General features: G+C 38.7%; 2 protein-coding genes across 5 annotated transcripts; one reads left to right on the top strand and one right to left on the bottom strand.

Moving 5' to 3' along the window:
- Positions 1-20: 20 nt before the first annotated feature.
- Mrps2 (mitochondrial ribosomal protein S2) lies at positions 21-2,044 on the bottom strand. Its single transcript, XM_071792872.1, has 3 exons — positions 1,123-2,044; positions 941-1,039; positions 21-784 (listed from the first exon to the last, which is right to left on the bottom strand). Exons 1-3 carry the CDS (start codon positions 1,157-1,159, stop codon positions 111-113), a joined length of 810 nt encoding a protein of 269 aa, XP_071648973.1. The 5' UTR covers positions 1,160-2,044; the 3' UTR covers positions 21-110.
- Positions 2,045-2,107: 63 nt separating this feature from the next.
- On the top strand, positions 2,108-14,038 carry Mxt (Eukaryotic translation initiation factor mextil). Of its 4 annotated transcripts, none has more exons than XM_071792858.1 (11): positions 2,108-2,173; positions 5,173-5,288; positions 5,470-5,610; positions 5,756-5,925; positions 6,184-6,379; positions 6,687-6,758; positions 7,761-7,821; positions 7,962-8,256; positions 8,668-8,944; positions 9,192-9,313; positions 10,790-14,038. In XM_071792858.1, exons 2-11 carry the CDS (start codon positions 5,180-5,182, stop codon positions 10,892-10,894), a joined length of 1,548 nt encoding a protein of 515 aa, XP_071648959.1. In that variant the 5' UTR covers positions 2,108-2,173; positions 5,173-5,179; the 3' UTR covers positions 10,895-14,038. The 4 variants fall into 4 exon arrangements, with proteins under 4 accessions (XP_071648959.1, XP_071648958.1, XP_071648956.1 ...); XM_071792855.1 differs by lacking the exon at positions 2,108-2,173 and adding an exon at positions 3,053-3,191; XM_071792856.1 differs by lacking the exon at positions 2,108-2,173 and adding an exon at positions 3,299-3,450.
- Positions 14,039-14,101: the final 63 nt, after the last annotated feature.

Genomic DNA, 14,101 nt, shown 5'->3' with positions numbered 1-14,101 from the left:
TATTACTCACGGTTCTGCTCTTCGATTAAAGAAAAGAGTGTATTTCATCTGCTATATTTTTTACGTGTACATTTATACATATTTGCTTAGCCACGAATTATTTATCAGTTTTACGTCGATTCCTCATATTGCATCAGCCGTTCTCTAGCCCTTTTCCCTCTCAGAATAGCTTCTTTGAATAACGAACAATAGAGCTTGACGGCAGACGGAGAATCGTCGTTTCCGGGCACGGGATATGTTATAAGATTCGGATTGCAGTTAGTGTCGACTATGCCGACGCTGGGTATGCACATCTTCGCCGCGTGTCTCACCGCCGTGTGCTCGGACATGACGGTGTCGAGAGTACTAAGAAAGATGCACATATCCGGCAATCGCGTCGTTGCCTTGAACTGATTTCTCGAATTGGGGAACAACCCGTGCCGCCAAAATCTCGTCTGCGAAAATTCCTTACATTCCTTAGCCGTCTTGTCCACTAAATGCGTGACCTGAGGATTGCGCGAGATGAACAGGATAATGCCGCCCCTGAAGGCGATATGGGCAGTGAAGTTCAACGCCTGTCTCAACAATTCAGCGGTTTGGTCTAAATCGATTATCAGGTGTCCCAGTCTGGAGCCGAATACGAATGTCTCCATGTGTTCGTTTAACGCAGTCTCCTTGTGGCCGAAGTGCACTCTCGCGTCGTACAGATCCTTCACGGTGAACAGCTTGTGCACTTGGAAGAAGTCTGGATGTGTCAACGGATCTAACGTCGTGACCTCTGAGCCTTCTGTGACATCAGATAGATCTAGGTGTAACGAGGAATATTGTGTTATAAAAATGATATTAACATTTATCTCCTGTAATTGTAAAGGATGAAATATTGTATAGAAATGAAGAATAAAGTATTCGAGATAAATTTAGATACATATAGATATAAACATATATATGTTATGAAGTTTACCGGATTTATCTGTACTCGGTTGAGTCTGAGTCGATAGCTGACATCGTTGTAGAGAGGTATTACGGATGACAGATCGCAAACATTGCCACTCTCTGGAGACTGTAAACGGAAACATGTTGCTAAATACATCACTGTAGGAGTGACATTGTTCTCGCGTATAAATAGAGTAAAATTATAGTCACAGTTGGATGAGAGTATTCGCCTCGCGAATATGGACATTGTGTACGTCGACGCTATTTTCGTTCCTTCACCTGTATACTTTAATTCAACGTTTTAATTCAACACTAGACGAAAAACAACGACAATTATATTGACAAATAAGTCGGCAGAGGTTATGTAGCTCCCGCATGGAAAGTGGAGTACAAAGAGGGGAACTCAAAACAAGGAAAATAGAATATAAAGAGGCGAAGCTTATAGGACGAATTAAGTTTCTGTGAATATAAAAAAATTACACAAATAAGAATATGCGTGCTATGTTAAATTTTATATGTGTAAATATTCCTCTTTTTGTTATTTAGTGTATTTGTGTGTATATGCGCGCGTTTTAAACAATAAATTATAGTTATATGTGTAATTCTATGTATATAAAAATATAATTATAATTTTCTATGGTTTACTTCATCATATTTATACAAATTACTGATCCATTATTAAAATTTTCGTTATATGTATTTAACCGTTAACATCTCGCTTCGCGGGGCAGAGCGACACTTTTTTCTACCAGATTCGGTCGTTTCGTGCAAAAACGCGTCGATTAAGCCCAAGTTGAACGAAATCGGTGAGGAGGCCACTATATTCTTCAGATTTACCAAGATAATTACCAATTATATATTATATATTATATATTATATATTATATATATTATATTTATAATTTTTCTTTTTTAATATATAATTATCATGTAATTGTCATTTTATTATATTATTAGAACAAATTCTTTTTCGTTATTGGCGCGATAATTATATATTATTTGACACCGATTTATATCGATCCCGAAAAATCGGCGGAGCTGTCAGCGGCGTCTAGTGACTTTCTCCCTCGTCCCCGTTACCGTCGCCGTTGGCGGCACTGGCCGCCAGTTCTCAGGGGGACCACCACTCGACTATACTTTCGCGGCGCACGTCGACGTCACGTCGTCGACGCATACGTCTTCGCGATCCCAACCGGACGGACGATCTGCGTGTCGTTGATCCGTTTGCGTACGGCCGACCGGGACGGTGGATCTCGCGAAAGGTACGTCCCAACGTGCGTGTTCCGCGCCGCCGCGGTGTCGCGGCTGCGTGATTTCCTTGGACGGAAACGCGCCGCCTCCGTCGCGTGCGTCCCTCGTCGTCGTCGCGGCTTTCCCGTGTCAGGACACTTCCATATCCGGAATTCCGCGGGGGAGAGTTTTCCCGTTCGCCAGTGCGTCAAGTGCGATTCTCATTCGCGCGCGCGTTGTACATGCGTGCCCCATGACCGCGTACGTGTGCTCGTACATGCTTGCGCGCGCGTGAGCGCAATACATACATACGTACATACGCGCACGCAAAACGCCAGAAATAATTTCTCCGTTTCTGTCTGTTATACTAATAGATCCGTTTGCCTAGTTGCACCCCGTCTGCACTCCGTATCCCTGGTTCTTTTCTCTCACCAACGCGCGAAGATACGTAAGTTTGTCGTATCGCCGGGCGTGCGAGGTGCTGGAAAGTGTAGCCGGAACCGTCGGCTTTAATGTTGTTGTCCGTCTCTATCTCCCCTCCTTCCGACTCCTCCCGCTCGGCGATGTCTCTCCCCCCTTTATTCTCTCTTTCGCATCTTTATCGTCTCTTCCCTCCCTCCCCCCCCCCCCCCCCTCACAATAGTTTCTCTCGCGTGGGAAAATATTTACAAGGAATGCCTGCCCCCGCAAATCAACCTGCATATATTTTGCGTCTTACCGCGGTATACAATCCTCACCTTGTTATTTTTTTTTCTTTTTTCGTTTGGCTTTCTCTCTGACGATTCTCTCTCTCTCTCCACTTGCATCCTCCCTCTCCTCTTTCTCCCTCCCTCCGGAGAGAATTGCTAGAACGCAAAACGTGGGGTACTCCTTGAATATCGTATTACTTACTCGTGCGCTAAGTTTATGTGATTAGATTTGAGTTCGGCGAATTTAATGACGAGTAGTAGAGACAGAGAGTTAGTAGAATCGGCATAAAGGCTGTCCTATGTCACGATATATACATATATGGACATTGTACTACTCATATAGATTACATAAATTATGCAGGTATGAATTATTACAGTAATTTTTTTAATCACGCGTATTAATTATTCATATCAATGTAATCATAATTAACAATGAGCAAATTGTTCACAGCATGCCAGCGGATTGGCAGCAGATTTGATCGGAAATTGCTTGCAAATGGGCATCAATTACGCCCGGATTAAGCTCCGTGTTTCGCCGGCGGAGCTTGCCGTTATAACTTGATAACAAATTGGCGGTGAATTCGATCAGAAATTGCTAATAAATCGGGCATCAATCTCGTGTAAGCACCACGTTTCGCCGGCAGAGCCTGCCGTCATAACTTAAAGCCTTTTGTCCACGATATTAGAAATCGCTCCGAGATCTTGAATGGAGAAATGGGAGAAAAAAATCATCATATTTAAACCAATTCGGTAATTTTCTGTCCAAAATCTCGGAGCGATTTCTAGCATCGTGGACACAGGACTTAACGGCAGAGATCGAACAGCATCCATCGAATCCAGATTCTGTCGCCAATCTGCGTCAAATTGTGTAGCAAGTATATCAAAATCTGCTTGATCTCCGCCATCGTACTTTGTTGCAGGTTTTTACGCGTAAATATATTAAAAATCTACCTCTACATGTATACAATGTAAATTTATGTTTTATGTGTCATGTAAACAATTAGTAATCTATTCATTTTTTACATTCATATTTTGTCAGAAATTTATATTTTGTTTGCAATTTTATTTTTAGTTACTGTTATTCAGTTTGGGCACAATTTTTAGGACTATAGAAAATTGATAACAATGGTTTTAAAGATATTGATTTTATACTTATAGAAAAAAAATAAACATTGTGCATATTCCATGATAAAAAACTAAGTAATATTGCTCAACATAAATAGTAATGTTTTTATATTAGCATCATTTCGTATCTTTCATTTCAGTACAGTTAATAAATAAATTATAACTGAAGTGCATCTTTAATCTAATCTAATTTAAAATTATTTTTGTAGGACTGCAAAAATACAGTTTAAAGAAATCAATCATTCAGTTCATAATAATTTACATTAGTTATATTGTCTACATGGGGAAAAAGTTCGTGTAAACATAATGTAAGCAATACGTAAAGTAGTCGTAAACAATCCATACAGACTGCTTTGTTAACAAACTTCGTTAAATTTCTGTCAGCATTCTGTCGACATTGTATACATGTTAAATCTCATATTAAATCTGTAATCTTTTTGTCGACAAAATTTATAGCAGACACTCTGCATAACCCTGTTCTCGATAGACTTAGCTATCCGAGATTATATGTTATTTCTCGCAATTATACATATATGGATGTATTATTTCCTAATAGAGGCGCGAAGGATTTGGTTTCGAATTTTTATAGCTCGATTAGCGCGGCAAACGCTCCCGTTGCACGTGTGTCGTGCCGACGAATGTGTATTTTTGGAGGACGAGGGTGGAAAGGGCGAAGAATCCGGGATTCCACCACCGCTCCACCACGCCGGCTTTCTGTTTTGCTCCGCGCTTCGTCCTCTCCTTACGCGACAACGTGGACGCCGCAAATTAAATTATTTTTGTCGCCGCGACGACTTGGGCAAGATAATAACGACTCACCGTCGTCTTTTGCGTTTCGAAAGACATTTACCTTGCGAAAGACTCCGATTTTGGAGTATTGTTGACGTTACGGTTCTTATATTGCTTAATTTGCGCCAGGAGAAATGAGTTTATTGAAAGGCGATGATGAAACCTTGGCCTCCTCGGAATGAAACTTTCATTCAGTCCACGATATTTTCTCTTTATAACAAGCGGTTCTACGTCAAACGATTGACGCTAGTTTCAAGTACACAAGCACAATATATTTTTACTAACAATGTATCAAATGATACCAATTAATGCATACGTACTAATTTTACCGGGCAATTTAAATCGTAAAAATTATAATATGAAAATTATAATTTTGAATATAAATATTGAGCGTTCAAGTTTCCTTTTATGTAATGTCTTTGTTGCAGGATCACAATGGCTACCGCACAATTGAACAGAGCCAGGACCGTAAAAAAGCTCGAAAAACCACGGCCGCTTAAGCTTAACCAGCGCAACTCGACCGTCGATGGGCGGATCACGACTGGTAAATCTTTTTGTATTTATTCTCGTTTTGGCAAAACTTACGATCTCTTGCGACGACAGTCTTTTATAAAGATATAATCATTTTCTTGTAAATTGAATGTGTTCATAAGCTGCGTTTATTCTTTTCCAAATTAGATCGATGACAATTCTTTTAAACCCTTTTTTTTCTTTTGACTTTTTAGTAGAGGATATAGTGTCCCTAATCGACAATGTTGCAATGCAACTAACCAATGGCTTCCATGACCGAACGCTGCAAATGAATGTGATTTCTATGTGTAGTCACCTGAAACTGTATGCCAACCAGTTAGAAGCTATTTACAAAGGTAAATAATCCTTTCTTGTACATAAAACGTAACTTGAAAGCCAGCTCAGTAGTTTACATGAATAGTAATTCTTTCATGTTTTTTGATGATAGATTTCATTCCACATCCTTTAAATAAAGGCTGATTTTTGTGAATAATTTTTTAGATCAGCTGGACCGGGCTTTTGTGGCGATCAGAAATGGGAGCCAGGACGACAGATTAGATCTGACGACCAGGGTTCATCTGCTGGAACTTATCGAGCTACGAGCGAAACAATGGCGTCACACCGATTCGATGGACGTATATTACATGCAGAAATTGTCGCATCTAGACAATGTAGGTAACCCTAAAAACTTACTCGTATTTTCTTTACATTTACGTAACTTTTCGAAATTATATTTGAGACTTGCAAGCCAGACACAAGAGTAATAATTATACTTGGTGAGAGTAAAAGCTTGCAATTAAAATTTTTTGAATATTATCTAAACAGCTTTTATTTTTAGCGTTTCAATATATAATCTTAAAATATTTACAAAAAAATCTTATTAAACTTTTTTATTTAACATTGAATAAAATAATGCTGTTTCTTCCTAGCTGACCGAAGCGGTACCCGATACACCTACGAACTTGTCGTCCTCGTTATTGACAATGACTTCACCCACCTCGGCACCGATCTTGGGGCCCGGGGAAGTAATCAAGAATAGCGGAAAGTTCGCCAAGCCTACACGCATACCGGGGAAAAACTATTGCAAAGACGAGGTTGTCATTCGCAACAGTGACTCGGGAAAAGGTAATTTAATTGCTTTCATTCTCGTTGTACAAAATTTCCATTATTAATTGAGCAGGTTCGATTCTTATGGATCAAATTGTAACCCATACAATGTTTTTATTACGTTATTTGCAAGGTGTTTACAGTAATTTTAGTAACGTCGCGATGCGATCGATAGGGATTGTTTGTGAGATGAAAATAATGATCTGATTTTTACGTAAAACGAAACCAGTCGGTTGTATTAGACCTTTAATCAACCGACTTTGATTTCCCGATTATGTTGGCCCGATTATGTTTCTATTGTTAAATAATTCGCACGAAAATACAGTGATGGGAATAAAAGGGCGGCGGGTTCACATGATTGAAGAGCTCAGCCAGACGATCATCTCCTTCCAGCGAGGTAAAAAGCAAATGAATGATTTGCCAATGGCTTGTCATAGCATTTTGTGCTCATTGCATCGCAAGAACAGTATTAATCGGTCGAACGAGGCTCTCTCTTGTCCCACAAAAACACCTAATCCTCTCTTACATTATTAAGTTTGACGCGGCAAATTTGTATTGACTATTGTTCAAATATCATACGTATGTAAAAAAAAATATTCATATCTGTGATAAAAAATGGCAGCCAATATTTTTTATCCGGTCACTCTTAGTTTGCATGACAAAGCTATTATCTAACCAGCGTGATTAGGCCACTATTAAGTTTAGTGTTTTAGTTTTGCAACGTGATCTACTAATCGAGAAAATGCAAAGCACGTCAGCTTTCTTTCACGTGATGACACAAATCGACATCGTGTTACACTTCGCAAGGATTAAATTGATGAAAACATTCTTTTTTCTTATTTCCTTTTTTGTTCTGTTAAAATCATATGAGATGAAATAGTCATTTTTCTCTCGATCAACCTAATGCGTACAATTCATATCAACCATTGTGGAATGCATCTCTTTAACAGCCCGATGAGTGAAGCATACGAATGTTGTGCGTTACGTTCGCAGCTTTAAGAGCCGAATAGAGATATTATATTGTATTACCAGTTTATTAACGCCCGGTCGACGAATCGATCATATATCGCGGGTCCCACGTGGATAGGAAGGTTGGCATTTCATTAATACTTTGACGTTTTCGTTAATATCGCATAACATGTGAGACGTCTGTTTTACATTTGAATGTGATTTTACATACATATATCTAAATATTTTTTAAAATACGTTGTATATTGTACTTACCTTGCTTTGGCGATATTTTAACAAGTATTTAATATTACATCTCGTTTAACACATTAACCGTGCCATTGGACTTGTGTTAAAAGATGTTACGTTAACGGCAACTACCATATGATTTTTTTCAATGAATATCAATGTTGACAAGACTGCCCACTGATCTGAGTATCTTGGTTTGTAGTAAACCCTGGAGCTAAAGAACGACTTGTCCAAATCACGGGAACGTCCGAGGACAAGATTCAGTATGTCTAAATAATATATTTACAATAAAGTAGAAGTTTACTAATAGAAGTTTAATAATAAATGTATTCTATGCCTAAGATCTACTTAATAACGGCACATTTAGCGAGCTGTTATTAATAGAAGCGTTTAACGTTCTCAGTTATGCGAAGGATTTAATCAAAGATACGATACAACGAAATGCATCGCCAGTGAGACTGGAGCAGAGCTCCGGCGGCGAAAAAGGAGCAATGGGCGGCTCCAGCTCCTCGCTCAACAGCAGCGCGTCGGACGAGAGCAATCGTCTGCAACAGAGTCAGCAACACAACTCTCGTCTACGTTCGTCCCTCCTGCACAGTCTCTCCACCAACGACGCCAGCATAGGCGAATACAAGTACACCGTCACCGTGGGTAACCAGTCCCTCAAAATTACGGGCTGCAATCTCGACCTCGTCAGGGTAATAATAAAATCGTACACGTTGTTGTATGATTTATGTAATTTTATTAAACTGGAGATTAAGTTCAGGTGTTAACATCTAACTAAACTGCAGTATTTAATTAAATTTAAATGCTGATTAATTAAAGATTAGATTTATATTAATCAGCATCTAATTCTATTAATTCCATTTATATTTTTTTTATTTTATGTATTCTGTCTGCTTTAGTACTGGTCTACAATCTACAACCTTACTTTAAAGAGTATTTAAGCTCTAAGCCGTAAGAAATTGACTAATCAGAATCGAGTATTTGCCTCACATTCCATTGCGATTGGTCGATTTCTTACGGTTTAGAGCTTAAATATCCTATAAGGCAAGGTTGTAGACCAGCACTTATTCATGTATAATTTTTGTGAACTGGATAATCTACAGACGGCAAAACTGGTACTGGACGAACACTTTTTGGGCGACCCTGAGAACTTTACCAGCGGGATAGAGTACTTTAATTACGAGGACGAACCCAACTTCACCATAACTACCACATCCACCCCTATTGTTCCCCGTACGCCGTTATCGCCATTGGACAATGTAAACGCTCCTGCTTCTCTAGGCCGAGAGTTAAGTGTGGATAGCGCCGCAACCTCTTCGGAAAGCGAAGAAACTTACAAGCCTCGTCCGATCTCTGAAGAGCGAGGCTCGACTCAACAAGGTATTCAAATATAAAAACACAATGTAATATTATATTTAACATTATAATCATAAGTGGGTAGTTTATGATTATAATGAAAAAAACTCAAGAAATTCTCGTTTTCGTGCAATTTACATTGTTCTTAATTTTACTGAAATAAAATTTAGTCTAATCGGTTTTAAAATGTAAAACTGGTCAGTCAATACACAATAAAATAAATAAATTTTAATCAATGCCTTGTAATTCCATCTTGTTTCTATTTATCTAGTTCCAGAAGCGAGAGAACTTACGTACGAGTTTCTGCTGCTGTGCGCGTCGGGCCCGTACGCGAAGCGGCCCCCCGCCGATTGGGCGCGCATACAGAAGGAATGTCCCAATATAGTTCGTAAGGTACCGCTATGCGACAGGAACGCCAATCATATACCGTGCAAAACCTTCCGCGTTACTCTTCCCTGTAACGCCGCGGTTTAATATTCTTGTATACAACACGCATCCATAAATACTCACATATACATTAACACCCCGCCGGGAGAGGAGTCCGCGTTTCCGAGGATGCGAGTGTGTTACGAGTGTGATTAATTGCGGTATTCCATAACCGCATGCATTCAGTAAGGGGAGGAACGGAAATGAGATCTGCTTCGTTTAATCATCGGTCACAGTCAGGTCTCCGTATTCTCTCTCTTTCTCTCTCTCTTCACAAGAGAATATGCTTTCTACGAAGGAGATGAGACCAGGTTGTATTTAACGATTGATCGAAGAGAAAATTTAATGAAGATTATCATGAACGTGTGAATCTCAATAGTATCTCGCGAATTAAAAGACTTTAGAAGTTTCCTCACGATATGCGTGACATCGTAATTAGAGATTAGATCTTTTGCAATAATAGGAGACGACAAATTTTTAAAAGTTACTCAAGACCAAAGAGATCGTAAGTGAGTTTCGTATTATGTGATACACATATATTTTTTTTACATTGTTTACGCGTTTACAATTAGTTTCAAAAAGACTTTGCGCATTAAACTTGCGCGATTAATTGACTGAATGGATTCGTACAAATCATCATAGTCGCAAAATGTGATTAAAAAACATTTTGTGTTCAGCCCTCGAAGGGCTATTTAAGACTCAATTGGCTTGTTGTGTGAAACAGTCATGGTATTCAGTATTTATTGCGTACAAAGTTTTATATGGTATTATTCTTTGTACCGAAATTTGAAAGTCTATGTTCCTACGTCTCGAATTTAGAGATATACACTACGATATGTTTTTAAACTGTTTTTTTCTTATATCACTATATTATGTTGTTCATATTATGGTAAAGAACTTTATTTTTTTTATATTTTTGTTTCTCTCTTTCTGAGGAGTTCAATACGAGATTGTTTTATTTGATCTTGTATACAAAGAAACTAATAAGACTAGACTGATAAAACTAGTGTTGTGTGTTAAACTCACATACCACGCTGTATTAATAAATGAGTATTGCAAAATCCGCTGAATCTTGCTCTCTGCGCATTCTTCGTAAACAAGCGCAGTTTACATGACAGCTGGCATACTTGCTTAGACATGTGCTTGCAAAGTCTGCGAAAAAGAAAGGCCTGCGAGTCAGTTTACTAACATTTCAGAATACACGATATTTTCACTACATATACGTCAATTGCTAGAGTAGGAAGGCCTCGTGTAAAGTACGCTTGTGAACGTGTGTAGACTTACAATTACCGTCTGCATGTATCCTCACGTAAGCAATTTAACACTCGGCTTTTCAACCGAATTGAAGCATGCTGCTTATAACAAGGTAAGGTAAGGGGATTTTATTGCCTTCTTACTTGTATCGCGAGGCTCGCCCGACAACTAATGTCTTTCTCTTGACAGGCACCGATTCGCTGGTTCGAACCGGAGGCGTACAAAGCAAAGCTAGCAGCCGCTGGTCCCGTTGCGATATTGCCGATTAGCGAAGCGGAAACCGATCCCGAGTGAGGCCGGAGGTCAATTTGTCGCCTCCCTCCTGTTATCCTCTCCCACCTTAGTGACGAGAAATTTTCAGAGAACGACGTGTGTGTGCTGTAACGGTCTTGTCGGTCGTAATAAGATTAAGAAGAGGACAAGAAAAAGAAGATATTTTCCTCGAGAAGAAGGCGAAAAAGTTTCGTTGATGATATCTCGAAGAGAATATCAAAAGACGCCTTCGTCAAGCATTCACGGAGATGCATCTAAACGCGAATTGTCGGACACGCGCTTCGTGCAATTGACACGCTAGTCATTAGAGTGAAAAAACGTTCAATTAAAAAAAAGTAGTACGAAGAAATTATCGTACATTCGTCTTTTCGATCGATTACATGTCGTTGTTTTCGAACCGCGCCGATATTGTACTGGCCGCAGGGGGAAGTGATCCGCGCAGTTCCTTGGGCTCAATGAACCTACGGCATTAACCCGAGTTCAAAGGCCGGTATTCATAGTCGGTTCTTATATTTAAGACCGTCTTAAGTACAATCTTAAGACGTCATGAACCAATCACAGCTGTATTAGCATCTTAAGACGGTCTTGAAATAAGAATCGACTATGAATACCGGCCCAAGACACCGCGGACTGGCGCGGACATACATACGCGCATACGCATATACACATTTTCGAGTGTTACGAAATTCCGCCCCTTAAGCTTACATTTACAACAAGATATTGGCCGTAACGTCGTCACTAACAAGAGGCGGGTGCCATTAAACAAAAGAAGAAGAAGCCGATATTGTACGGCACGCACGTCGCACACGACTTGTGCAATATTCTGCCGCAGAAAATCTCGACAAGCGCGCAAGAATGTTACGTTAGGTTATTAATGATAAGGGGAAAAGGAAAGAAACAAGATCAGAAAATTAAAAAGAAGAAGGCCAATAATCGAGCATTAATAGATGTTAAATCATAATTGATTAACATATATACGAATAACGGATAAAACCAAATAGTTATACCATTGGTGTTGCAAAACATTTAATTATTCAATCAATCGATTTCGAGCTTTTTAAAGCTTCCTCCAAACAAATCCGTTGCTGTCTGCCTTGCCCAGTCGTAGCGCCTCATTAACGCGATGACCTTCTTCCTCTTGAAACCAAGCAACGTGATCTACCAATTTTTTGACTTGTTTATCATGTAACTCCTGTAGAGAACCGCTTGACCGCCTGATTCATTCGGAAGAACTTCGAGCGATATGAATTTCTCCAGAATGTCGCTCGTGGTATGGATATGAAACATATTCATTAACTGCTTTTTCATGAATGGTTTCATCATATTCATAATGACATCTATTACCGGAGAAGAATTCATAAAATGGAAACCCTTCAATCTGACAGGCAATCCTTCTTGTAGATAGTAGAGCCATTTGGCGAATAAATCAGGCAGTCAAGTCGGTTCTCTACAGGAGTTACATGATAAATAAGTCAAAAAATTGGTAGATCACGTTGCTTGGTTCCAAGAGGAAGAAGGTCATCGCGTTAATGAGGCGCTACGACCGGGCAAGGCAAAGACAGCAACGGATTTGTTTGGAATTGAAGGAAGCTTTAAAAAGCTCGAAATCGATTGATTGAATAATTAAATGTTTTGCAAAACCAATGGTATATAGCTATTTGGTTTTATCCGTTATTTGTATATATGTTAATTAATTATATGGTTTAACATCTATTAATGCTTGATCATTGGCCTTTTTCTTTTTAATTTTTATATTCATACGAGCGTGGTTATTTATTTTTATTTTTAAACAAGATCAGATTTGTTGAAACCGCACATTGAAAGACAGCTGTTAACTTTCGTACATGTAGTTTCGATAGGATTAGTAGCGTTAGACTGAGGAATTAAGATTGTGCATTCGAGAGGAGAGGAGTTAGCTTTTATAAGCGAGATTATTTATAACGATTTTTTGTTACTCGCCTAATCGGATCGAGAAGACGTTTCTCGCGGTCTCGAGGGGAAAAAGATTAGGTGTGAAAGACTAATACGTTACGTTAGGAGAAAATAAAGTAGAGATCACACATTATAAGAATAAATCCCGCGCTTTTGTAAGTATTCGGAAATATAATATAGAGTATTCGGAAGTTCGGTCCCAAAATCCGGTAGGGATTTCAATTCCGCCGTGTAACGCAGCGTCGTGATTTAGCATAGTCTAGTCTACCTATTTCAACGTAGGAATTACCATTTTTCTTTTTGATATTTACTCTGCTGTGACGCAATAACCAAAAACTTTAAAGAACGGAGGAAAAAGAATTTAAATTTTTTTTCGAGAGTTTATACATATATATATATATATATATATCATTTTATATACGCTAAACGGAAGCGTTTGTGTGCTACGTGCAGTATGTGTTGTGAGGATCGTTCTGCAGCCGATAATTCTCTTTGTTTATTTTATTGTGTAATTAGCGTGAGAAAATGCCTCACTTTAATAAAACATGAGACAATCGCAGAATTATGCAAGGAAGATTGTTATCAGAAAGTACGGTTTCTTGCGTGTAAAATGTTATTTTATTTCCGTTCTAACGGATTTAAGGCTTCTGTTAATGTCTCCTTAAAATGTCGGAACCCTTTTTAAAATGCCGGAGAAATCGCCGGGATTCTTCTCTTGGGAAGACAGAAGCCTCGATTCGGATATTACTTTGCAATTCAAAAATCGAAAAATTCGCAGCGGACAAGCTATTGTTACCGACACGCTTGTAACTCTGGTGTTTATGAAACGAAAGATCTTGATACTGCCGAAAAGTCCAAAAATGTAGGCCAATTCTCTCCCTGCGATATTGTTAATATCTAATTAATTTGGCTACACGTGTTCACGAACAAGGAACGTGACTTCCTTCGCGCATCGTTGAACTTTACTGCACAATGTCTAGGACACTTACGTTCATTTTTAAGTTTTTACACACAATTTAATATTTATTTACACTCTACGTCGGTTAAATTATATATATATTTATATAATTTATATATAAATAAAATTTGTCATTTATATATAAATTTTATATACATATACATATATAATTTATTTCTATCGTCTCTAACTAACTGCGCAGTAATGTAATAGTACTATAATGTATTATTGTACCTTGTCGTTTATAATAATAAATCAGTAAAGTCAGAGACACATACGTTGGTAATTGTCTTTCTCTTTTCTTTACCCTCTCGGGTACAATAGAGAGGGAACGTCTT

This window comes from Temnothorax longispinosus, chromosome 11 (genome assembly GCF_030848805.1).
Source record: "Temnothorax longispinosus isolate EJ_2023e chromosome 11, Tlon_JGU_v1, whole genome shotgun sequence".
NCBI classification, from domain to species: domain Eukaryota; kingdom Metazoa; phylum Arthropoda; class Insecta; order Hymenoptera; family Formicidae; genus Temnothorax; species Temnothorax longispinosus.
The sequence above is the reverse complement of the archived record's forward strand: the minus strand, read 5'-3'. Positions and strand labels throughout refer to the sequence as shown.